Source organism: Lagopus leucura, unplaced genomic scaffold (assembly GCF_019238085.1).
Source record: "Lagopus leucura isolate 7727_CA_CO unplaced genomic scaffold, USGS_WTPT01 Super-Scaffold_100004, whole genome shotgun sequence".
In the NCBI taxonomy this organism is placed as follows: domain Eukaryota; kingdom Metazoa; phylum Chordata; class Aves; order Galliformes; family Phasianidae; genus Lagopus; species Lagopus leucura.
The window spans coordinates 2,242,482-2,269,464 of NW_024962264.1; the positions used below are offsets into that span (position 1 = coordinate 2,242,482).

Sequence of the window (26,983 nt, forward strand, 5' to 3'; positions counted from 1 at the left end):
TGGGTTCATATCTCTCTTGACCATTACGAATCAAATTATCAGATATGATATTTTTTTCTATTTATCTATAGGTACTGTCTTATTTCAAATTGATTTGGATTCATTGTCATATCAGTTTTTTAAATATATTTAAATACGTTGACATTTCGGTTAAATTTAAACCTGGGTAGAAGAAATGATTCAGAAATTCGTCAGGTATTTCTGCCTTGTAGATGACTGTTTGCTAGTGTGATGTGGGAGAAATTTGGGAGCAGTATGAAGTTTGGCCTTCTGACTTTTGCTATACCCAGCCTGTTAGCCTTCTAAGATTCCAGGTGTTCTTGTACATCTGGCACATGGACACAACAGCCAAGAGGTCAGAGAATTTTCCATAGCATCTCATTTCATTTATTTATTTTTTAACAATTTGGTGAGTTTCCCCTCTGATTTCTGACTTTTGATGTTGCTCGTTATTGCCCACCTCTGAGCTTTCATTGCTGGCTGTCAGTTTAAAACTTCCCTTCAAAGTTGCTAATTTTCTTGCCTATTTCTCTTTTTAATTTGTTTTCTTTTTACTATGCTGTTATCCCACAGAAGTCCGTATCTTTAGACTGAAAAGTCAAATTTCTTCTGCTGACAACATCCAAGCTATGATATGATTATCCAGTGTATTTCTTTTTCATGCTGGGCTCATTTTCAGATTTTTCTGATTCTTACTACAGTAAATTAGTGTGCTCTTAAAAAGCTGTAAATTATTTAGTCTTATCTCTAAATTCAGTTAATATTTGAAGTAACAGAAGGTGCTATAGATTAATAGTGAACTGGTCAGCTGTGCAGTGTTTTCTTTTACGTTTTTTGTTCTTCTTTCATTCCTTTTGTCTTGTACAGTTTTTAAAGAACTTTTAACACGGTTGTCAGAGGAAAAACGAAACGGTGCTCCTCACTTGCCTAAAATTGGTGATATTAAAAAGGCGAGCCGTTATTCCATCCCAGATCTGGCCGTTGATGTGGAACAGGTAATAGGATTAGAGAAAGTAAATAAGAAAAGTAAAGCCAACACAGTTGGGGGAAGAAATAAGTTAAAGAAGATACTTGACAAGACTCGAATCAGCATTCTGCCTCAGAAACCATACAAGTGAGTTTTTGGATTTCTTCTAAGTATTTGCTTTGTGTTACATATTACTAACTTCATGTGATACTTACAATTTGTTGTGAAACTTATTTTTAGTTATTAATGCAAAACATATGTATATCTTCAGTATACTGGGGGGTACCAGTTGGAATATTCACATGTCCATAGACTCCTTACAAAGCAGTTTGTGGTGTCAGTGTGAAGGTATTTAATTTAATTCTTACAGGTACAGTAATGGCATACTTTGTTATTTACAGTCGTCTGTTGAGATGACTGTTAATTGGAAGCACCCCAGGCAATTAATTTTTGTATAACTCTGCAAAGCAGATTTGCTTGCAAATTGCTGATGGGGATAAGAATTTCTATCTGTACCCACTCCAGTGGTCTGTAAGAATTTAAGCACGCTGCCATCAAGAGCAGGCTGAGGTTAAAACTTGGGGCCTTTGATAAAAGTGAGTATTTCTTATGAAAGCTAAATATTTTGTTTGATACCTTTTCTTCTACAAGCATATTTTAGAGAGAGAGTTCTGATGAAGATTGTTAAACAATTAGTTTTATATGTTTTTTATGGGAACCTATAACTTGTCCTTGACAAGTGCCATCAATGGGAGGAACGTGAGAACAGCAAGACTGAATGGTAGAGGATAGCTGATGTCTAATAAAAGTTTTCTCCTGTGTTTTCCTTTCTGCATGCTCTTGAGAAAAATCTTTTCAAAATTCGTTAAGATGCTTCTGCCAAAAATCTAGGTTCTTTTCCTGCTAATGACCAGCACTGTCAAAAAAGAATACTCTTCTGAAACATCAGCAATGGGATAAATAGGATGTTACTGATATATAGAGGTTAAAGAGATAAAAAAGATCACATCCAAATAATGATTTTTTTCTAAAATTGCTGGGGGTGGGTTTCAGTAGGGGAGCATATGTATATCCTCACTTTATGCTGTTTGTCTTTAGAATGATCTCTTTTGTTTTGTTACACGTGTCTTCCCGTGATGAGCCATGCATATTGTTGATGTGATTTTTGCCCTGCTCGTGATTCGTAGCTTTGACATAAAATTCTCTTGTTGGTTTTCACTTTGTTTTGTTTTGTTTGTGCATGTTTTCTGTTTCAGGGATGTCTTTGGGTAAGAGACAAAAAAAAAAAACAAAAAACACCAGTCCACTTGACCTATTTTGTTTTCCTTTTGCTAGCCTTACTTCATGTGTTATATATAGCAATTTATCTACAAAGCCTCTTGACATTTTGCCTGTCGGTTGCTGTTTGCCTGCACGGTTCTACATAGAGATGTGTAGCTGTAGATTTGCTTGTTTGTGTTCTTTTCTTCACGTTATGTAGAAACTTCTATCTTGTTCTTCCTGATTGTCTGGTGTTGCGTATAGGAGGGGACTTTACTTATTCTCATGAGTTTTTAAAAGCAGCAGTAAAGAGGATGAAAAAGCTGATTTACTTATTTTAGAGTAGGTATTTAAAGACTTGATGACTCAGTTCGCCAGCTTATGAGGTGAAGATATCTACCTTGTCTTGAAAGTGAACACAGCGTGTGTTTTCCATATGTAGCCTAATGAAACCAGTCTTAACTGAGGTAACTTATCAGTTTTGTGAGATGTCAAGCCAGTATCAAAGACAAATCACTCTGATCAGGAGATAGTACATTCCTTCAGTCTTGCTTTTCATTCCGATAACGCTGAGTAACTTCCCAAGTTGAGCAAACAGTTCCATTTCCTCTGTGGCTACTAGGAAACCTCCTTCTCGTAGGCACTACTCAAGCACCTTGGTTGCAGCACTTGACACCACTTGTCATCCAGCAGTGATTTTCCTTCAAATAAGAACTAAGTACCGTCACCCTTCCAGCTCTGACAGAGCTATGCTTGCTCCCTAGTGCAGCACCCCATATTAGGAGGACGCCCCCCCCCCTTCTCTATTTGCAGTCCTTTGGTGGGATAATCAGCATGCTACACTGAAGCAAGAAGCATTTGGACACTTCTGCCATTCCTCTACCCATTCTATCACATTTGACATTCAGCAGGGAAGTCATTTATCAGTTAATGCTATCCTTGCACAGCAAGCATTACAGAAAATAACATAAATGCTTTCCTTTAAAAGCACGATTTCCTTTCACCCAGAAAATGAAATATTTTGCCTAGTGATAAGAGCAGTTGGTCTTCGTGGGACCTGGGAATCCTCTGGTGCTGTTATTTATATCTGAAATTTCTGAGGTTCATTTCTTGTTTGTGTAACTTGAAATCGGAACTGGGGGAGTGTTCTTTGTTTTAAAAATAGAGTCAACTGGAGTAGCTTCTTTCCAGTTTAGTATATGAACGCTTAGGAGGAAGATGGAAGAAGTTTAGGAACATTTCTCTGATTTTTTTAAAGCCTGATGTTTGTCAGTTGATCCACATTAGCGAAGCTACTTCGGTTATGACGCACAGGATTGGTGCAGTAAAACATGAAAAGCTTATATAACACTGACAGACCCAAAAAGGAATATGTGATGTAACTGAATCTACTTAATGTAAGGGGGGGGAGGAGGGCACATTGTCTTCCTTTGACTGAATTTAGAGAAAAGCTAGTGTTAGCACTTCTATGAACTACATTGCATAGTTTCTATAATTGCCAGAAAGCATTTTGTGCGTCTTGTTTGTTTGTTTGTTTGTGTGCTTTTTTGTGTGTAGAGAGTGGCTCCTACTTGAAAGAGCAAGCTTCGATTGCTGGGAATGCTTTTTAGTACTAGCAAAGTTGTTTTGTGGCTTGGCGTAAGGGTGTTGTGCTGTATAGATCACTGCTTGTCACAGCATTTTGTGCTTTATGTGGCAGTACAGAAATACAGATGTTCAGATTCAGCTTATCTTACGGTGGAGGGAATCCAGCAACTCCTTTTTGGTTTTGAGTATTTTTCTCTCATGACACTTCGTAAAGTATTTTTGTAACGCTGGGCTGCCTTGCTTTTTAAAGGACAAACAAAAACTCACCTCAAAATAGCAAAAAACATACACAGATGCTTTCAAGTGACGTTGCCTTCTGCAAAGCAGTGACTGTGTGTAATTCACATGGTGCAGATATCGTCCTTGCTCCCCAGAATGCTTTCCCTCTTCATAGCACTTAAAGAAGTGTTACAAGAGCGTACTGGGCAAAGTGATCCTCCTGTGCTCACAAAAGGATGCTTATGCTGTAACAGCTCTACAGGGATAATTATCAGGCCCTTCTGTGTGGGCTTTCAGAGGATGGATAGAAAACTAGACAAAAACCAGAGGGCCCCTAGGTTGGGGTACAAAAGGCCATTTGTGTTCTGTCATCTAATTTAGTAGCTTGGCATTGAGTGGCATCATTTTGCAATGAAATTGAAGTTCTGATTTATGCTTTATTTACGTGTGTAGATACAGATTTAGTTGTGTTAAATCTTTTTAAAAGTCTTTTCCTATAATGGCTGAGTTTTAAATCATTTTCAATCTCTATAGCATCTGCATTTCAACATTTTACACACACAATATTTTACTAAGGATGCGCAGCTATGTGTTTATAGAAAAGTTCAGTGCCTAGCTTCTCAACTCAACATGCAGTAAGCATGTAGTATGATTATTCTGTCCCTGATCCATCTCTAACACTGCTGACCTTTGAGACCCAGCATTTCAGAGATCTTGGCCTCTATGAAAAAATCATTAAAGAAAGGCAAGAGTTGCAGCTCCTCAGAGCTGAGTGGTAAGCATGGGAATCTTCTGTCAGCACGAAAAAGCTGATCTGATGGAGGCAATTGGACGTTTGGGTGCTGTTGACAAACCTAGACAGCAATCCCTGTCTTCTGGAGAATATTGATTCATAAATAGTAATTCCTGAGAGTCTGGATAATGTAGTATTACAGATACCCTCGCATCCCTCTGTTATAGTCCAAGCTCTGAACATTTGTTTCTTTCTGGATGCAGTGACATTGGAATTGGTCAGTCTCAGGACGACAGCATTGTAGGACTGAGGCAAACAAAGCACATTCCTCCTGCGTTACCTGTCAGTGGAACCCTGTCATCCAGTAATCCTGATCTACTGCAGTCTCATCACCGCATCTTGGACTTCAATACAACTCCAGGTAAGGATCCTTTTTTGTTCTCTACTGTATAATTTTGTTTCTTTGATTATTTTTAATTTGTTATTGTTTTTTTCTGGGCTTCAGAGTCTGAAGTACACGAGAGGTTTCTATTAGCTGTACTATACACCGTCATCCTGATTAGCCACTTTTGAATGCTTGCTATATTTCTCCACTTTGCCCAGTTGTGTATAAGTGAATGTTTTGGAAGTATGTTGCATACAGAGCATCTCTTCCTGACTCAATACTCCTGGCTAGTGAAAACTTGTGCGTGGTGCTTCATAATCTGCTGTGGTAGATCAGTCTTTATAAGACTGCAGTATTTTCAAACAGCATGGGAGATTGCAAGCTTACAATCAAGCAGAAAGGCATTGAGCTTGGGCACACTGTGTGGTGTTTTTCTGAACACACTTCTTATATAATCTTGTAAGGCATAGAGTTTCTGGGTTGCCTGTTAATCATCCTGCCCCACGGAAGTGTCTACAGCTGAGTTCTGAATGCTTTGTATATAGTGATTTGAAATCCTTTCTCAGTAATAATTTAAAAATCCCCCATCGAACAAAATTATCAAGCCAACACATATTTAGTAGAGAGGAACAAACTATGAGGGGGAAGTGAGGGTGAGAAAGGGAGAGAATATGACAACCTTGAGAGCCTTATCATGTGAGAAGGGCTTAGCTGGAACTCCTGGAGAGTTGGGATTTGGGCTCTTATCTGGCTTCAGAAAAAGTTCTTAAAGTGAATCTTTCTCTGCATTAGGTATATGATTCTTTATTGTTAAAATGTATCTTCTGAAGGATGATGTGCTGGTGGTAGCTGTGTGGATACTGAGTTATTTTTAGTGTTTTTCTCAAAAATAGAACCAAAAATTGAGTGCCCTCTAAGTCCAAGGGATTTCAGACCTTGCCTAAAAGGACATTGCTTGAATGTCAGTCTACAGACTGTCGAAGTTTGTGCAATTTTTTCACTCTTGAAACTGTGATGCTGAGCATCATTTATATAATGGGAGGAGGGGGGACACGATGAGAGAAGGATACAAGAAACTTTTGTGTGGTAGTGATTTAAAAAAAATTTTTTTTTGCTGTTGATGTTTTTGGTGTTATTTTTGTCCCAGTGCCAAAGATTGCTTCTTAGAGAGTGGGAAGATTACTTTATTTTTTAATCTAACAATTTATGTCCAATACTTTGAAGATATTGTATCAATAAGAGCCTATAACTCTTTAATCAGTGCCGTGGCTGTAGATGTTACGTGTGTGAAAAATCCATTCTCCAGCTTGCTACTTTGCTAGAGTGGGAAATTTCCAGCATGTGCCAAGAACAGCAAGTGGCTCACTTCCAGAACTGTGGGGAGTGCTGTCTCAGATCTCAAGCAAATCCCATCTCATTTTATTTTATTTATTTTTGCTGAAAACTTAATCAAATGCCCACCTACTGAATATTTTCAAATTGCTTTGCAGCTCTGACTTTTTTTTTTTCCTTCAGTGAGAAGTAGGGGGATGGAGATTCGTGATGCTTGAGGTCCCTTCCAACCCTGGCCATTCTGCGATAGGGGAATGGGAGGTCTGAAATCAAAAGCATGTACCTTAAGGGCCTCAGAGGCGGTTGTGCTGGAGATAAAAGTTGAGTTATGCCACTATATGCTTTAAGACAGGGAAACAATTAAAGCCTACAGCTTTAATTTCTTTTATTACCTTAGGCTATATTAAAGATGGAGATGGAGGCAGCTTGCAGGAAATTGAATGCATAGTAGTAGAGCGGCCATCCTTTGAGGCTTTAAGGGATATTTCTCAGGGCAAAAAAATAAAACAGCTCATGTTGAAAGGGTGGTCTTTGGGGAAGAAACGAGGACCTAATTCCTTGAAATAGCTTAAAAACTGCACAGAGTCATTTTAGTTTTTCTTCTCAGTCGCACAGACGTTTTCAAATACGTACTTGCAAAGGTTTATTTTTGAACATGCATATAGTCAATAATACTTTGACTTCCCTTCTCTTGTGCTGTCTTCGATTGGAACCAAAATAATATAGTAACGATGGCCTATCAGTCACTGGTACTCTTCCCCAAGTCTTCTGTGGGACTAGACTGCTACCATAAAGCATTGCTTTCTTCTGTCTGCCACTCCAGTTTCCTTTTTAAAAAGGAGTGAAGGGGATAATTACAGTTCTTTTCAAGGTCTGTTTTACTTAAAAACTCATGTGCTGAATTACATGTTAATACTGCTGCATTTGTAATGGTTTTGATTGGTAGTAGATTTCTCTGTATGCTGCTTAGTGCTTTGCTACCAGCTCTGATAGGTATGCATACTTCATAATTCATATTAACTTCACTGCTTTAGCAGAGCAGGGTTTCTCCTCGTGCAAAACACTTGTTTCTTTTGAGTATTAAGTGAGTTCCTCCAATTGTGTGCAAGAGCTTCCCATCTTCGTAACAGTTCTTTGAGTGGCAAGGATTTCTGTAACAGCAAGACACAACAGGATCTACAGAGCATTCTGATTCTTAGTAATTCCTCTGAATGGTTGTGTCTTTGGCATCTGCCTTCCCTACAGTGTCAAAGTATGTTGAAATGTCTTCAGGCCCTGCTCTGGGTCCCTTTTCAACTAATTACTGAAGACAGATGGGTCAATGAGTTGGTGGTGATGGGCAAAATTGACTTGCTGGTTGTCAAAGGTATTCATAAATTTAACTCAGGTACTTGGGAATGGCTTAAAATTGGCCTACACTGTTAATGCATTTTGGGTAAATAATAATAATGTTATTAACCATAATGTGCTTGAGTGTTATTGCTCCTCAGGATGCAAGAAAATATTACCATGAGCTTGACAGTTATGGAGTTGGTTTCATTTATGTCTCAACAGCCTTTTTAGCACGTATGTCCATTCATATCAGAAGGATTTACCTTGCTGCTTTCAAATGATCTTAGAGAAATGGAGCAGTAGTGGGAAGACATTAATTTTTGTTCTTTTCTCACAAGATTTCTGTTGCTTGATATAAGTTTTATACAGTACCTTGAATAGGTATTATGCACTTTCAGGTCTCTTCTTCCATAAGTCGTCGAATAAGGCCTTTGTTTTCTCAACATGCGTGTTTCTTTTTTTCAGTATGTCATTTTTTCCAGTGTCTTTAAGATAATGATCACTTCTGGTTGTACATTCAGAAGACTTTCTGTTACTTTCTATTATCTTGTTCATATGACCTTTATAATCTTTCAAAAAAAAAAAAAAAAAAGTTCTAATCAGATAAAGATGACCAGATATCATACTGTACAATACTAGAAAAGGTTATGTGTAATAAAGACAAAAAATTAAATTCATTGAAAGTACTTTATCTTGTCACTTAAAAGCTAAAAATAATAATAATAATAATGCTGGACAGAAGTACAATTTTAGTTCTTTGTTTTCTTTTTATAATACAATTACAACAATCTAACCAGTTGATTAATGGGTCTAGATTTCAAACTGTTAATAAGATGGTAGAAATACCAAATGCAGCCTTGGAATTAGGATGATAATTCTCCAGGTTTCCTAAAAGCAGCTTTCTTGTACACATTCAGTTCAGGAATTGTCATGAATTGAAACGTGAATTGAATCGAATATATGAACCCTAAATGCTTAGAAAAGCTTTCTTTCTTTGACTGTTTAAGTCTTACACCCTGTGACGACATTGTAGTGATGACATTTTCAATCATTTACACATTTGATACAGTGAGTTAAATTTATCAGGGATAGAGTCTTATTGGTAGTTAAGAACTTGGATGCATTAACACCACAGCAGTCTATTTGTGCATACAGCTGGCTATTGTATGTGCATTTCTAGCTACTCCCAGACTTAAATGGGATTTACCAGCGCTCAACACCTGTGAAAATCCTATTAGCTCGTCTGTCCATACATGGGAAGTGTTTGCATAGCTTTCCCCTTTGATAGCTATGTTTTTCTGAATGTTGGCAGAACTAGTCTTTCATTTAAAAACAAAACAACTAGAATAAAAAATAAACAGCATTCTTGTTCCGTGGGAATGGGAGATAACAGTGATACTGAAATAAAGAGAAATAGCATTAGGGGTTTGATTCGATGTGACTGATATTGTTGCTCGTTCTTATGCTCTTTTTATTTTTCTCTCATTACTAAATTGTACTTCTTGCATGCAACTTGTTTTCAGACTTACCAGATCAAGTTCTGAGGGTTTTCAAGGCGGACCAGCAAAGTCGCTACATCATGATCAGTAAGGACACAACTGCAAAAGAAGTGGTCATCCAGGCCATCAGGGAATTTGCTCTTACTGCTACCCCTGATGCGTATTCACTGTGTGAAGTCTCTGTCACACCTGAGGGTGTAATCAAACAAAGGAGGCTTCCTGATCAGTTATCCAAGCTTGCTGACAGGATACAGCTAAGTGGCAGGTGAGATTAGAGACTTAAGCTAGAGCTGACTATGCTAGTTTGTTAAGTAAGAATCCTGTTAATAGAAGCATTGTTTAATTACTATCGTTCTGTTTCTTTACAAGAAATCACCTCTAATTTCTAATTAATATCAAAGCGTGTTCAAATTCAATTCATTCTATGATTACAGCTAGATGTTAATTTTCACTAGTATTTGAGTATACTGCATCAAGTCTGTTTTGGAATTTTGTTCTTACAGATATTACCTGAAGAACAACATGGAAACGGAAACTCTTTGTTCAGATGAAGATGCTCAAGAGTTATTAAGAGAGAGTCAAATTTCCCTGCTGCAGCTCAGTACCGTTGAGGTGGCCACCCAGCTCTCCATGAGGAACTTTGAGCTATTCCGTAACATTGAACCCACAGAATACATAGATGACTTGTTTAAACTCAAATCAAAAACAGGCTGCACTAATCTAAAGAAGTTTGAAGAAGTGATAAATCAAGAAACATTCTGGGTAGCTTCGGAGATTCTAAGAGAAACCAACCAGTTGAAAAGGATGAAAATCATCAAGCATTTCATTAAGATAGCACTACACTGCAGAGAATGCAAGAATTTCAACTCGATGTTTGCTATCATTAGGTATTGAATGTCAAATTCTATTTTAAGTAAGAAGAAAAGCCTTACCTATCTCTGTTTAAAAAAATGCATTAAATTCATAGTGCTAGCAGTGGCACTTGATAATCCAATAAGGAAGGTGTTTTCCTGTAATTTGAATTTGAAACTGTAATTTTTGCTGAAATACTATTAGAAATGCTACTATACCAAATTTTTCAAGAGTTAGAAATTATAAACAAGACGTGCTGGCCGCTGCATAAGGTACTGTCTTCAATGAGATTGTTAAGGAGAAGAAAATCGTTTTTTGTACCATCTACAGCTTTAGAATAGCCTCAAATAGATGGAGTCTTTCATAGCAAAATTTGAGCTAGATGCAGTCAAGTCAGGTGGATTACTGCAGCAAGAAGGTGGGTCCCTGTGCTGTCATCACCTAAACGTTATGTAGGTGACGTTTCTGGGGATCTGGAAATAATTGATACTGACCTATAATATACAACATTGTTATCCAGTGCAGAAGCTGTTCCAAAGTAGTAAGAATAAATACATATGCTCTAAAATGTTTAGCTACTCGTGACATTATTAACTTTTCTGCAATGCACACTGGGAAAGGAAGTTTTCAGTTTTGTGGTTTAATTGGTGTTGTGCTATGCTATTCTGGTTAAGAGATATTTTTCCCTAAAAGTTGAGCCTGGCTTTTTTTTTTCTTTTTCCTATTGTTCTTTAACTTCTTGCACTTTTTTGTTTGTTTCAAGTGGCCTGAATTTGGCACCGGTTGCAAGGCTCCGAACTACTTGGGAAAAGCTTCCAAGCAAGTATGAAAAACTGTTCCAAGATCTACAGGACTTGTTTGATCCATCTAGGAACATGGCAAAATACCGTAATGTCCTTAACAGCCAAAATCTGCAGCCCCCTATTATTCCCCTGTTTCCTGTTATCAAAAAAGACCTTACGTTCCTTCACGAAGGTAAAAACATAAGTGCTTCATCTCTTACCAGCTAAGAAAAACTCACTTTGGCACCCGGTCACTGGTGATGTTAATTATGGTTGGTTTTAGGAAACGATTCCAAAGTGGAAGGCTTAGTCAACTTTGAGAAGCTGAGGATGATCGCGAAGGAAATTCGCCACGTTGGTCGCATGGCATCTGTCAACATGGATCCTGCTTTAATGTTTAGAACTAGGTAAGCTTGTTGTGGAAGGCAGAGCTTTTACCAGTTTGGAGGCTAAGTATCAGCAAGAGGTGCTTTTCACTTGCCTCTCCGTGCGCTTGGAGCGTAAAGGATATGTTTTTCTTCCTGTCAGCAGGTCCTTGGCAGTTGTTCAGCGAGCTCTGTATGAACAGGAAATGTTACTGATTTTCAGGGCTGATGTCTAACTCTTCTGAGCCCCTTTGATGCAGTGGAGCAGTATGGAGGGTTTTTTTGTTGTTAACAATTAACCCAAACTGCGTATTGCATACATCCAAGGAAGTTCTGAAACAGGAGAAATCATTAAATTCTGTGATTTTGCACACAAACACACACAGACACACACACACATATGGATGTTTATATTGTTTCTTAGCTGCTGGTTATTTTATTTAAAAAAAAAAAAGATTGCATCAGGTGAAGGGTGGGGGAGATGTGTTAGTTTGCTTGAAATGTCAATGTGTGAGACCTTTATCATTTTGATTTAACAAATGGGATTGTATTTGAAACAGTGTAAGCTAGAGTCATTAAAAATGTGGAGTGAATGGACTTTGCCTTCATGTTAAACCAGCTTATTGCATATAATTTTTCTTAATTTGAACTTAGAAGAGTTTGTAATATCTGACTGTGTAGCTGAATCTTTTTAGTGTTTGTGGGCTTCTAGAAACTGCTTGTCCTTAGATCTGGTCTTTTTCTTTCTGAGCTTGTGATCTTTCTGTCTCTTCTTAAACCCATGCTTTACTCTTCCTGGCTCTCACTTGCAGGAAGAAGAAATGGAGGAGTTTGGGGTAAGTGGTAGACAATGCACACAGCCATTCATTCTTCCCTTGCCATTTGCATTACTTCCTACTTGCCATCCTTAATTTTCTGCTGCTTTTGATACTTTCTTTTGTTAACCCTGTTTTGTTTTGTTTTAACTGACAATGTGTTTTAGATCAGGAGTTCTTTTGAGGTTAATACACAAAAGCTGTAAAATACTCAAGTGATCATAAATAGCAGTGGTGTGTTATTCCCACCACCTCCAATATCTGTTGCCAAAAAAGTGACTTTAAGTAAAAGGGAAACTGTGAAGTGGGAAGTTAGCAACTGCTAAAAATTGGTGTTAACTTTCTTAAGGCTGATTACCATGTTACTAAGTGAAATAGAAACGTTATAACTCCAGAACCTGCTAAACTTTTTTCCCACTACAATTCAACCGTAACTTTTATTCTTATCAATTCAGGAAAAATGCATAGCTTTTATGTTGATGTACATACATTAAAATCTGCATGACTTTTATGTCAGCATGAACAGGCAAATCATTTTTAAGAAAAAGCTCTTTTCGACCTAGGAAGTTACAAGTGAGTTTTATTCCTTAAAGCTGTGTTATACATTCTGTATATGGTCAGACTGAAAGCTCCCAAGATACTTTTAAAAAATGCCTTCTGTTACATGTCTTGAAATATAAACTTCAGCTATAGTCTTCTGTCAGCATTGCCTTATTGCATGAGCTTTTCCTAATGCCCAGTCTTCTCAATAGCTGGCTTATGTGAGAGAGCTAGCTTGAATGCTTTTCTTGATGTGTGAAGTGATACTGCCTAGTTGGAGCAGAACAGGTTAAAATATTTATGTAATCAAAGTAGTGCCTGTAACCAAGTAAAAAGATTTTCCTGATCCTCATCCTTCTATCTGTTATAGCTGTTTGACTTACTGGAATGAGGCATGTGAGCTTTGACCATAGACTGACATTCATGCAATCTTTTGCACGTTTCATGCTTGTTAAGCGATTCCGTGTCAGACTAACTCATCCTTTCCCCTTCTTGTCCCCCTTCGTTCACTCCAGGTCTCTCAGCCAGGGCAGTACAAATGCAGCTGTGCTTGATGTCGCACAAGCAGGGGGTCATAAAAAGAGGGTCCGTCGCAGCTCCTTCCTTAATGCTAAAAAGCTCTATGAAGATGCTCAGATGGCACGGAAAGTGAAGCAGTATCTCTCAAACTTGGATCTGGAAATGGATGAAGAAAGCCTCCAGACGCTGTCTCTACAGTGTGAGCCAGCCACCAACACATGTGAGCGTTACCATTTGCTGTGGGTTGTAAGGAGGCTGTTAAATGTATTTCTTCCTAATGCAAGGAATTATTTGGAATGGCAACTAGAAAATGAGGCAGGAAATTATATAACTCACAGTGAGCAAGTACTGGGCATCTCTGAATCTTAAGGGAGTCATCTTAGAGGTTAACAGCATAGAAATTTATGTAGGCTTTTCGGATGGCGTAATGCTGAAGTGCACAAGAGTTCTTTTGATTTGTCTGTGTGAAGGATCCAGAGAGACCAAAAGATCCTCTACAGTTCTGATGTGCTCAGGGTGTTGGTATGAATAGGGCTAGTCGTCCCAGGCGACCTCATCTTGAGAGAGAAAAAGGAATTCCATCATGTCCAGGTATTTCAAAGGCACGGTGGGGAAAGCAGAACTGGAAATCTGTCACACTTTAATTAGAGAATGCTGTATCTTATGCTTTTCCCTTCCTTCAGGATGGCGAAAAATGCTAATTATGATATTAGGGTTGTATTGTATCAATTATATCTGCCCTAAACCAACTGTAGTCCTTATCATAGCTCAGTGTACTTCTGGTCACGTTCTAAGAACTATAACAATAGTCAATTGATGAGAGTTTTATTTTGAGAAAGAGAAAAGGTTCTTTGATGATCTACGGATTTTAAATGAAATTAAATCTCCTTTTCCTCCTCTCTGTTTAGCTCTAGATGTGTCCTCCTGCATTTGTAGTTTCAGTATTTCATCACTTTTTTTAACTCTGAATTGGAGGGCTTGGCACTTCTCAGCTTAGAACTCCCACTGTATTTGTGGTTGATAGTCAATCTTTGCTTTCTCCCATTTCTTGCAAAGTGCCAAAGAATACAGGAGACAAACGATCTGGAAAATCCGAAACGTCACCAGTGGCTCCCCGGGCAGGAATTCAGCAAAAAGTGCAGCAGCAGCAGCAGCAACACAAAGCAAACCAAGCTCTGCAGGTCCCTGCTGTATCTCTTTATCCCTCTCGCAAGAAAGTGCCCGTCAAAGACCTCCCACCATTTGGTAAGTCAAACAAAGAAGCATTCAGTGGAGTACTCTGAGGTTTCTTTGCTCGTGTCAGGGAAGTACTTTAATCAAATAAGATGGAGACTTCAATTTATGGCAGCATTATAGGAAAATTATGCAGTTTCATGCAGCATATGTGTAAAAGTATCTTCTCTAGAAATGGGAAGAAAGAAATCTGCCAGGAAAGCATCCTTGTCAATTTAATCAGTGTAATTATTTACCTCTTAATAACAGGTGGAAATAATGGATTTTTCTGGCTATCTGCACTAACACCTTGGCTTTTCCAAGTGGATTAACAAACGTCAGGTTTTTCAGTGACCTGAAGTGCCTCAGAAGTTCATATGGCTCTTCTACTTTGTTTTTTGTTTGTTTTGTTTTGTTCTCTTTTTAAAGTTGAACATATCGTAAGAAATTCAGTTGTGCCAGACTAATTACAAAAGTGGTGTGCTCATCCTTACAAACGTGGGCCTACGTTCCAATTAGAGAATTGGGTCCCTGGATTCGGATCCCTAGTGCTTTGTACTGTTAAGCTGGTGCTGCTGCCTGCGTGTCATGCTGAAAGATGAAGGGGTATAGGAATTACTTCCAATTTGTCTTCCAAATGTATGTTCCTATATATGTAGGTAAAGTGAACTTTTAAGATCTGCTTAAGAGCTAAAGTCATCTCTCACTTTTTATTAGTTTATTTGTGCACAGCTTAGACTGCTAGAGAAGAATTAAAAGCGGCAAAATGGGCAAGAAACAACTCAGTCTTCATCTCCTTCTTAATTTTACCATTAAATTTTAATATTAAAAGCATTTTGAAGCTACATAGATGGTATTTTTCCTCATGGTGGGAAAGTTTCTGAAAAGTTGACTGGGTTATGTTGATGAAGGAGCTGTGAATTATTGATAGCAGCGTTGTGATCCAGCAGATCAAAGGAAGAGTCTGTAGAAGGTTTGAAAATGTCCTCTACCACCAAACAGGAATATACAAAACTGCCAGAGAAGCTCCGTTTTTGCTTTTAAGTGTATGCCAGGATGTATTTTTTGAGGGGAGGAGAGGGTGGAAAAAGACAAAGATAAATGTTGCCTCAGAAAAGCAATTCTTTGTGCCCTAGATCTTTATATCATACATCATCTTAAAGATGTTGTTATTCTTTGGTTTCCCAAAATAAACCGGTGCAGAAATAATTCTCTAAAGGGAGAAAGGCAACTGCAGGATGGCCTTATTTTGTAAGCCAATCTTCTTAATCTGTCTAGCTTCTTTTGCCCTTCTGGACTGCTCTGTGTTTGGAAAAGAAACGGAGCTGTTTCACTTCTCACAATGTAAACCTTAACTGAGCATTGAGCATTGTGTGTTCTCATCGTTTCAGTTCTTTTGCCAGAGACCACAGCTGTGCTTATTCCTGATTTGTATGTTGTGCGGGCAGTACTGCAAAGCACCACCTCTGGATTAGATTTTCTGCAGCAAAATATTTATTTTCGGTGGCAAAAATGAAAGACTGGTTTAACTGAGTTACAGAAATACAGCACTATGTTTCGAACTGTAGGATTAAAATTTTACTTCATTTGAGCCACTGTTAGAAACTCGCAAATTAAAGAGAAAAGTGTTTTTTCTTAGATGGTGTTCCCTCCATAAATGCACTGTGAAATAGGAAGATGTATTTATATTAAACTTTACATCTGCCTGCGTTCATTCTTACTTAAAGGCATTAACTCCCCACAAGCTTTAAAGAAAATTCTTTCATTGTCTGAAGAAGGAAGCCTGGACCGCCACAAGAAACAATCTGAAGACGCAGTATCAAGTGCATCTTCACATCTGTCTTCTCCTCCCACCTCACCACAGAGTTCTCCCAGGAAAGGTACTAGATGCAGAACATTTCTCATTCTGTTTCCTGAAGGTCGTAGGCTTTGGAAGTTTCTGAAAGAGAATCTGTACATTCAGAATAAATTACTGCTCCTGTGTCAGGCACCTATGGTCAGCAAGAGAGCAGGAGGTGGTGCTCAAGTGGGACAGCTGAAGGCCCTGCTCGATAGTAGTAGGCAAGGAAGCCTGAACTGGTACGGGTTGTGATGCATTAGGTCACTCTCATTACAGCTGCTTCTGACAAAAATATTCCCATCAGAGCATCTTCTGCCAGTGGCAGTACGTGCAGATTGCTGTACAAGATTTTAAACTTCATTAAGCTCATTAACCTATTAAAGGAATTATTTGCTCTGTCACCCGGCTGGGTGGGAAATGACCTATGTATGACAGGCAAGCTTAAGATGGTTGGGATACAAATCACTAACGATCATTTTAATAGAAGCATAATTAATTACTCAAACATGGATATTTGAGGAATGGTATTGCACATTGGAACTTCCTTGGTGGTGTTAATTTTTAAAAGATTTTGGTTACATTTAAAATGAATTTAAAATGCACATATTGAGGTTGAGTTCCTGTAATAAAATGCCATAGCGATGCATGTGTTGAAGGCTTTGCTGTAGAAGTAACTTTCCCCAAATCGGACGGAGATCATAAGGTTTTCAAACAGGCAGGTGTCAATCTTTCTACTTTCTCATCAAGTGGATAGCTAAACCCTTTCCTTAACCTGGTGGGTGGCAGTACTCTGTAACTGAGACCCTGTGGCTCCAAACTAATGGATCCATCCAGATCCTTCTCTCTTTTTGGAATTGAGAGCAGTAGCAAGAATATCAATTTGCTATAGACCTCTGGGATAGATGGAATTAATGGAAACCAAAGGGAGAAAAATAAGTCCAACTGGGTAAGCTGGGATCTGAAAAGAGGAGAGATAAATATAGCATAAAAGTACAAAAGCCTATCCAGAATCTCTATTGAAGTGATCTATATTAAGATTGAGGAGAATGCTGTGTGAAGAAGACTTAGGTTATCATCTTGAGCCCTCGTAAGATCTCAGCCCGATTTCTCCCAAATGCTGTAGTAGCAAAAAGTGAATTTAGGTAATTTTGGTCAGAGCTGCGACTAAAAGGTATTTTACTGTTTGAAAAGCAAATCATAAAGATGCTTTTAAATTTTAAAATTTAAGATCTTGGTGGTGACACTGAGCTAATGATAGGTACTTTCAGAAAGTCTGACGGTGTTAATTCCACATTCTCAGCAAGTGTGAATGGAGACAGATCATTCAAGTCATGTTGACACTTAATATAGATAGAAAGCAAAACAATTGTAGGTGTGTGTTGTTTAATGACCTTCAACCTAGCTTGTAAGAGCATTTTTGTCAGTGTTGAAACAAAAGCTGAATTTACCTCTGTGACTTATTGTTTGCAGGTCTGGCAGTGTCAGTGCTACCTCCAAATGATGGTGTAATTCTCATAGTTCACAAATACTGTCTTTTGGAATGTAATTAGTTAGCCAAGTACCACAAAGAAGGCTTGAAAACCTTGATTATTTTTTTAAATTTAATTAAAAAGCATTATAGGCCTTTTATTCACCAAGATATGTAATAAACAGTGAGTCCAGACATATGTGCTTCACGTTGCATATGTTGTTCACCTCTGAAGGGTTGTGTTGCGGAGCACAAAAACTGTATGAGAGAGTCTTATGGATTACTTTTGAGCAGTAATCTTGTCTAGTGTACTTGTTCTGTTCCAAACCTGGTGGCAGTGTTTATGTATAGGCTGTTGTTTGTTTGTTTGTTTGTTTTCATGAAAAGTGAGATTTCATGATGTAGGAACACAAATAAAATGCATTTGAAAATAATCTCAGGGAGGAAGGGAGAAGGGAAGGAAGGTGAGTGGCTGGTTTCTAATTGCGTGTTTCACATTCCCTACAATCATAAACTGCTTTTCAAGAAATAAGGCATACAGAATTCATAAAGCTATGCTGCTTTTTCTTTTTCTCAGTGCTTTTTCTGTGTGTAAAACATATCATACTTTTGATTTACTACAGTTGCAGCAGTGGAACTTGCCAGCTGAGTGGGCCTGTACGAGACTGATTGAAGTGATGTTTCCCTTTGCAGGTTACACTTTGGCTCCCAGTGGCACAGTGGATAACTTTTCAGACTCTGGCCACAGCGAAATTTCTTCCAGGTCTAGTATTGTCAGCAATTCCTCTTTTGACTCTATGCCAGCGTCCCTGCATGATGAGAGGAGACAGAGGCATTCTGTCAGCATTGTGGAGACTAACCTTGGCGTGGGAAGAATTGATAGAAGGATCGTGATTGAGCCAGATCAATACAGCTTAGGGTAGGAATTTTATTCTCACTTAAATTATACTTTCATACAGTGTGTGGCACTGTGACACACAAATTTGTTTGTATAACTTTCCTTGTTCCTATCTCTCTCAAATTCTCCTTTTCTCCTCTGCCCTTAAATTCCACTATTTCGCTACTGAATTTTGTGGTCATCTTCTGTTTCTGTTTTCTTTTCACTTCACGCATGTTTTTTAGGTCTATGGCAGTAAGACCTTCCTTCCAGTAGACTTATCTGAGCACTTAGTGTTTCTGTAGACTCCCCTCTGTAGCAGATGAGTATTCTGACAATTTTTAAGATGGGGAATTAACTGAGTTAGATGACAAATGGTTGATGCAGTTATTCGGGAATGGCACTGTGAGCAGAAATAGCTAGTAATTTTCCAGTCTGTTTTTCCAGAAAAGTGCAATTTTATCTAACTGAGAAATATTTTACCCCAAATCTCTCTCCTAGTCAACAATAATTGGAAGCTAAAATTCATGTTTGGCTGTTGGCTCTCTAAGTAATTTTCTAGGTAATTAACTTCTCTAAAGGTGGGTAAGCTAGTGCTGCAAGGAGTTCTCTGAATCTCTGTCAGTGAGCCTGAGAACCAGTTGCTTTTCTGAGCTATTATTTGGAAACTTTAGTTCTCTGGTTTTGAGTCCTGTAGGGTCTGTGGATGACAGGCCTGTTCTGAAAGTGGTGTGCTTCAGCTCTGGGAATCCCAGGCTGTGCAAGCTCTTTGATAGGATGTATAAAATCAGATGAGGGTCCCAATCTGCGTAGCAAGCTGCCCTCAAACCATAACTCGCAGCAGTCCTGATAGTTGCTGAACCAAGCTGACACTTGGTCAGTTTTCCCTGCTGCTATGTAAGTGATACTGTCAGACTCGATCAGCCACTGGAAGGCTACAGAGAATGTACTTGCTCTATTAAGGAGTATGTTTTTCCAGAAGTAACTTTGAAGTCAATTTCCTTTGCAGGAAATACTGATAAGTTGTCATTCAGTGTTGTGAATGAGCAGAAGCCTTAAAGCTGAGCTTCAGTCACTTCCTGATAAACCTCAGTTTCTAACTTTGGGTTATTTGCACTGCTTGTCTGGAAAAGTGGTAGGGAACTATCTCTTAGTCTGCTCCCTGTTATTCTGTGTATCTCAGTGGTGTTTGCCTGTCTTAAAGGACTGCTGCAAAGTGAAGATTTTACATTCTGAGGTGACTCCACTAGAGTGTTAGTTACATCAAGAGAGCTGCCCAGTGATTATTCCTATTGGCTCTGTTAAGGATGAGCTTAAAAGGAAAGTGTTCTGTGCTCAAAATCAGATTAGTCTTTTGAGCAAGTACAGCGTAAATTGCATCAAAACTTTCAATGTGCTCATTTTTTTGATTGCTTAGTTCTTTGTGTGCTTTGTAAAGGATCTCTGCTTTCAACGCTGGATGTTTTTTTCCCCCTCTTCAATGTGCATCTAGATCTTATGCACCGCTGTCAGAGAACAGAGGCCTGTACGCTGGAGCTACTGTTCTGTCTTCTCCTAGCACGGAAGAACTGTCACAGGATCAGGGGGACAGAGCTTCACTCGATGCAGCTGACAGTGGCCGCGGTAGCTGGACTTCTTGCTCAAGTGGTTCCCATGACAACATACAAACGATACAGCACCAGAGAAGCTGGGAGACGCTGCCTTTTGGACACGTTCATTTTGATAACTCGGGCGATGGGGCAGGACTGTGGGCCTCAGGCAGTCACGTGGACCAGCTGATGTTCTCCGATCATGGCACAAAGTATGGCCGGCAAAGTCAAGGCAGGGAGGGCCTCGAGCAAGCGCAGTCCAGAGCAAGCTGGGCATCCTCAACGGGCTACTGGGGAGAGGACTCAGAAGGTGACACAGGTACCATAAAGCGAAGGGGTGGGAAGGATGTTTCTATTGAAGCTGAAACCAGCTGCGTAACATCCATACCAGCAGAGGAGGCAAAGCCAGCTCCCGTGCCTGCTCACATACCAGTAACATCAAGTACTACAAAGGGGCTTATTGGTGAGTTCAATTTCAATTCACTTACCTACAGTGCGTAACATTGTTCTAAATCTATTTTTCTTTTGTCTGGTTTGATTTGAAAGCACAACGGAACATTTTGTAGTCTCTCAGTTTTTGCCCTCTAACTTGGTTTTTGCTGCTAGAGAAATTACCACTTACAGCTGCTTCTCAGTTCAGGCAGCTCTTTTGTTTCGAGACAGTCTGCCATACGTCATTAAAAAAAAACCAAAACTAGTTCAACTGCTGGACGGTGTTTTGAGTTGATGTGTATAGGTGTCTGTTCTGAAATGTGCATTCCCTTCATAGTAAGGCTCTGTATTCTATATTTAGGTATCTTTATAAATGTGGCCTGATTTATTTTTTTTAGAAGCGTTTTCCTTCCTACAGTTGTGTAACTAGTCTGATGATTCCTTACTTTTGAATGTTCCTTCCTTCTAACAATGGGGTCACTTTGTGTTTAGACACCAGCTGAGGCATTTCTTTAGATTACTCAAATTGAAGAGATTCCTTAAGAAATCAGGGCTGTATTGCATTTATAATCATCCAGTGAGGTAATAATGTATAAATTAACATAAAGGTAGCTTTGGCAGTGTTTTAACACTTCTCATATTTTTCCTTCTACACATCCCAGATGTCACAGGGCCATCCAAGACCCCTCCACATTTTTTGCATCTCTCACTTCCCTTTGCTGTGAGTGCCTTTCCTCAGGTTATTACGAAGAGCCATCTGAAAGCCATTTTGCTTTGACACAGCTGAAAAAGTCTGCCATGCTGAAGTCATGCTGAGGCCGTTGTGATAAGCTGCTTTTCCATTTTCTGCCCAAGTATTTTGCTTAGCCGTGGCCTGTTGCTGCAAAGCTTGGGTGCAGCTCTGGATCCTTGAGCTGTGAAAAGGAGGGAGCTGCTCAGTTCAGGACTCGAGGTTCTGATTTGTGCCAGTCTCTGATTTTACTCTTTGATGCATTTGGTTTCACCAACAGATGTGCTTCCAGACTTGCCTCTCATGGCTGAGCTTGCCACTACACTTATATACATTTATAGACCTTGGAGAATGTGAAAAAGATCCAAAAATTGCAACTGTGTAACTTCCATGCATTCAGTACTAATACCTGTGCTTGCAAATGCAGCTCTGGGTATCATTGATCTCTTGCAGTGGAATTTTTCAACAGAACTTATTCTATGTCAAAATTACTTAAAATCAAAATTTCTGAAATCTTTGAACAAAAATTCTCAAAGTTTCTTCATGTTGCTTTGTTCAGTTGCATGTATTTGTGCAAGAAAAGCATTTGGATTCCACGTGAGACGATTTGGTTCGCTAATAGTAAAAGCAAAAACCCACCAGCCCACTAAAGCCAGTTGTGAGCTGGTACTGCCCTTTCAGTCAACTTTGTACTGCATAATGCGGGGTGATACTGTCCTCATCACTTGTGCAAGATTATACAGGGTATGACAAGACAGGAAGAGTAAATTTGCTGTGCCAGGCTTTTTTTACCTGCTGTGTTTGCCTTTGTACTGTGACTAGTCACATAAAAGGGTTAGACTCACAAAAACTGTTCAGGATCGAAGTCCTAATTAACATCTTTAAATATGAAATCCCACAATACAGAATCATGAAATCAGTGCCCGTCTGGTCTGTTCCTGAAGTTGTTTAAAACTCTTCATCATTCTTTCTTCCCTCTCTCTGCAAGGGTACACTGGCTATGGCCAGAGTTAATTCTTGTTCAGGTAAACAGCTAAACATCAATGAGATCCACGAAGTATGTGGGCTTTCCATCTCCTGTACAAAATCTTGTTCAATTAGTGTTCTTGCAGGAATGATTTCAAGACTTAATTTTGCAGAAATTGAAACCACAAGAGCAGTGGTCAGTGATGCATGCAAAAAACATGAGAATTAGGTCTATTACTCTTACCTCATCTGTAGCTTTGCCTTAGTTAGTAAGGATTGTAGAAAGAAATCCGGTCCTTTTTTTTTTCTTCTTCTTCTTTTTCTTTTTTTTTCTTTCCTTTTTTCCTTTGCCAGCAAGCTGCTAAGAACGACACAGATGAGCTTTTAAGGACAAAGTGCATCTTCAAGATTAAGATAGACATGCTTTTGGGGAGATGCTGATATTCATGATGGCCGTCACTTTTGTGGACTCTTGTGTCTTCCACATCGCTGGTCTCTGACCAATGAATGTTTCATTCTGTGTAATTGATGGAGCAGCTTCAGCTGCTAAGTTAGAGCAAACTCCTCGTGTCATTTGGTGAATTTCTTTTCATTAATACTTCATTACTGGAAGAATAATGGTATCATGCATATGTTGTATATTTTTGGTTTTCTCATATGGTTTATTTTTCAGTATCTCATTATGTACTATGTAGTGTTTAACTTTCATCCTTCTTCAGGATTTTTCTTCCCGGGTTCACGAGTTGATCAGTGTTTGACTCTCACTGTTTAATTCGAGCAGTTTTCATCTTATCACTTCATAATAATCTGTTTTTCTTGCAGCACGAAAAGAAGGTCGGTATCGGGAACCACCTCCAACTCCTCCTGGTTATGTCGGAATTCCTATTGCTGAGTTTGCAGAAGGTGTTTCCCATCCAACTAGAAAGCCTCCGGATTACAACGTAGCACTTCAGAGGTCTAGAATGGTGGCACGGACGTGTGAGACCCATGGGACGTCAGCTCAGCAGCAGCAGTCACATGGCCATTCAACTAGCAGGCCTTTGAGCAAACCTCAGTGGCACAAACCAAACGAGTCAGATCCACGTCTTACTCACTATCAGTCTCAAGGGTTTCCCACAGAGGAAGATGGTAAATTTCTAATTGTTAAATTTTAAGTGTGCTGCGTGCAAGTGTGTTCATTGTTTTCACAGTCGCAGGGTAGATTATGCTAGTGATTACTGCGGTAGAAATTCTTGCTATAATTTGAGTTTCCATCTTTCAAACCTTGCCGTCTGTTTTAGTTTTTGGAAGGAGAAGGATTCAGTTCACTCAAAACATCATTTAAAATCTGGAATGTATTTCCGCCTTGAATCTTAGACAACCAAGCAGTTGGCTTAGGCAACTTCTTTTGAGGTGCCTACGTTCCACGTAAAAAGAGCTGGCTGCCCTGAAAATATCTGTGTTTGGCACTAGCTCACAATATATATCTCAGTCTACAAATGCCTACCCCAGAGAGCATCGTTGGTGGGGTTCAGATGGGTAATCACTCAGTGTTGTAGCTGAAACTCTGACACTGTGGAGTTTCCCATTGCTGGGTCTTCCATACCAACTGCTTCACATGATTTTGCTATCTTGCTTTGCCAATCTTTATGCTTTAGCTCAGCTATTGCGATATAAAGACCATGTGCACGTGGTCTTTCTGTTATTCTGTGGAGTGTGAGTGTGGCTGGATTGCATCTTTAGAGCTAGATGCTTGCAGCCTAAGCAGGGTAATGCTCAAGTCACGCATCTGAATCTTTGATGCTTTGTTCTGTCTAATGGTAGAAAGGCTAACTGTCTCCTTCCCTCCCTAACTGCTTAGTTACTAGAGCTCTTGTGTGCAGCATGAACTCTGCAGTCAAACATGACAAAAAAGATGAGATCCCTTTAATAGAATTACCTCAAACTTTCAGAACTGCTGTGGCAGTTTGACAATTTTAATTGTGTTTTACCGGTGACAATGGAAGCCACGGTCATTTTTATGCAACCTTAACTCAAAAATTAAGGCGAAATTCAAAATTTCCACTAGGAAATGGTGACTTCTGTCAGATACATTCAAGGAAAAACGTAAGAACTGCTTTATGAAGCTGTTAGATATTCAGGAGTAGCTGTCACATTCTTGACCTGAGAATACTGCACCTAGCTCAGAATAGCAATTGTCTTATTTTCTTTGAGAATAAAATTTCAGAGAAGTGCTTCTCATGAGACCTGAAATGTAAAGATATTCAGATTCTCTTTTTTTTTTTCTTTCCTTTTTTCTTTTCTTTTTTTAATGTACCTGATGGGGACAGAAAGCATGCGAACACAGTACAGGTTGTTTCATTTAGTCGCAGTCTTCGTCTACATGAACTAAATGATGTTTTCCCCTGTCTTATTGTGTTTGCAGAAGATGAACAAGTCTCTGCTGTTTAAGACTTGGGGCTTTTCTGGATCCAGAGTGAACCACCTTAAAGGAGAGCACAAGAAGATGTCCCTAGAATAGGAGCCTTGGAACTATAGTTAAAGGATGGTGGACCTGTTTGCCTCCTTCCCTGCCTTAAAGCAGCATGGGGCTTCTTCCTCCACCCCCACCCCCTCAAACCCCCCTTCTGTCCTCTCTCCCCTTTGCATGTGAAATACTGTGAAGAAATCGCCCTGGCACTTTTCAAACTGTGTTGCTTGAAATGCACAGTGCAGCAATCTCCAAGCTACCACTGTCGCTGTCTGCCACATCACACAGTATCATTCCAAATTCCAAGATCATCACAGCAAGATGATAATTCTGGCTGCACTTCCCAATGCCTGGAAGGGTTTTTTAATCTTCCTTTTCAATTTTAATCGTGATCCTAGCACTTAGTCTCATTGGGATAATGAGATAAGCTAGTTGTCAATTTACGTTTGGCCTTTAACCTACCAAGAGTGGAATGCATTGAAATCCTTCAAGGAGGCAGTGCTTATTTGCTTGTTTACAATGCCTTTGTTACAGTTTTGTACGTTTGTGTTCCGAGATCAAATCCTGCATCTGCCTAGTAATTACAGTATTATTTCCTACCTGTAAGTAGGGTTGCCAGCCTCAGCTCCCAGATAGCATCTACCTGCCGCATGGCTGAGCAGGGCAGAAGGGAAGGCAGAGGCTGCAGGACGCAGCCGTTCCCAACCATCTAGCTTCTCTCTTAGTGCATCCCCCACCCTGGAAGCTTCCAGACTCGTGCCCATTAGCGGGGATGGCGTTGGGTCTAGGATCAGTGCAGAGCCGTGCGCCTACAGCTCTCCAGCGAAGGAACGGCGGACACCATGCCTCGTACCTGTGCCTTGTGGGATACAGGACGGCGTGCTCAAAACAAAGTATCCCATTCTAACGAGACAGACGGCAACCTCGCCTTTAAGTTATATATGATTTCTGGTTTTGTTTTGTTTTTTTTTTTTACTCCATAGTAGGTATGTTACGAGAAAAATTAACTGGATAACGTTGCAGTGAAGGCAAGCTGGGATGGCACAGCTCCTGACAGCTGTTAATATTGATTTAATAACCTCCATCTATTGACTTGGCATTAGGGGGATAAACAAGCCTTTAAGTAAAGAAGAATAACCTTTTTAGATACGCCAGCCTTTGCAATGCAGAAATAGTCACAACTGTTAATGGCTTTGTGGAACACTGCATGTGTAGAGAAGGCCAATGTGTAGCAACCACCTGCTCACAGCTGCTATTAACCTATAACGACTGAAATGACCCTCCCCTCTATTTTTGTGTTGTTTTTGCACAGACTCCGGAGAAGTGAAGGCTGCCAATCCGAGTAGTACTCAAATGTGAGGAACTGCTGGTCTTGGATATTTTTTTTTTTCCATTGAACTCAGCTGATCATATTGATCAGTAGATAAACGTAAATAACTTCAACTTTTAAAGATCAAAATGCAGTGTTTTTTCACTGTATCAGGCAAATGTCAGTGCTTTATTTAATTCTCTCTCCTGTAATCATAGCTTTTGTCTATTTGCTTATATATCACGTTGTCAATTATGCATTTGTAATTTTACATGCAATATGCATTATTTGCCAGTTTTATTCTCAAGGCTATGGACCTCATGTGCATATAGAAACACAAAATCCTAGCTCTATCACAAGTTGCACAAATGTTATATAAGCATAAAGTAATTGTAGACCATAGGACTGCTAATCTCAGTTCGCTCTGTGATGTCAAGTGCAGAATGTACAATTAACTGGTGATTTCCTCATACTTTTGATACTACTTGTACCTGTATGTCTTTTAGAAAGACATTGGTGGAGTCTGTATCCCTTTTGTATTTTTAATACAATAATTGTACATATTGGTTATATTTTTGTTGAAAATGGTAGAAATGTACTATGTTTATGCTTCTACATCCAGTTTGTACGAAGCTGGAAAATAAATAAATATAACATTAATGATGTCCATATTGATTCTTATGCATTTTACATTGTTCCACATACTTGAACAAATTTATGAAAAAAATTTACTTCTCTGTGTATTAATATTAAAGGGACATTGCCAAGTGACGTTGGGCAAACCATCAGCGTGGAGTTTTTCTTGATACACACTCGTGCCACTGTTAATTAAGAGGAAGTCTGTATGCGTCCTGCTGAATGAGCGACTGTTGTGTATCCCCAGCAGAAAGAGTTTGGGAGCCAGAGAGAGGAGTTCCTATAGGA

At 39.2% G+C, this 26,983-nt stretch overlaps 1 protein-coding gene across 4 annotated transcripts in view; it reads left to right on the forward strand.

Moving 5' to 3' along the window:
* RAPGEF2 (Rap guanine nucleotide exchange factor 2) overlaps positions 1–26,726 on the forward strand; it is a 172,635-nt gene extending 145,909 nt beyond the window's left edge. For 3 of the 4 annotated variants that reach the window (XM_042870479.1, XM_042870481.1, XM_042870482.1), the window contains 14 exons: positions 868–1,114; positions 5,030–5,187; positions 9,339–9,579; positions 9,818–10,201; positions 10,930–11,141; positions 11,232–11,355; positions 12,126–12,149; positions 13,184–13,407; positions 14,244–14,432; positions 16,127–16,279; positions 18,401–18,626; positions 20,077–20,636; positions 23,124–23,429; positions 24,706–26,726. In XM_042870479.1, coding sequence (XP_042726413.1) covers positions 868–1,114; positions 5,030–5,187; positions 9,339–9,579; positions 9,818–10,201; positions 10,930–11,141; positions 11,232–11,355; positions 12,126–12,149; positions 13,184–13,407; positions 14,244–14,432; positions 16,127–16,279; positions 18,401–18,626; positions 20,077–20,636; positions 23,124–23,429; positions 24,706–24,731 — 3,074 coding nt within the window. In that variant the 3' untranslated portion in view covers positions 24,732–26,726. The remainder of the gene's footprint in view (positions 1–867; positions 1,115–5,029; positions 5,188–9,338; positions 9,580–9,817; positions 10,202–10,929; positions 11,142–11,231; positions 11,356–12,125; positions 12,150–13,183; positions 13,408–14,243; positions 14,433–16,126; positions 16,280–18,400; positions 18,627–20,076; positions 20,637–23,123; positions 23,430–24,705) is intronic. The other variant, XM_042870480.1, reaches the window with a different exon arrangement.
* The last annotated feature ends 257 nt before the right edge of the window (positions 26,727–26,983 follow it).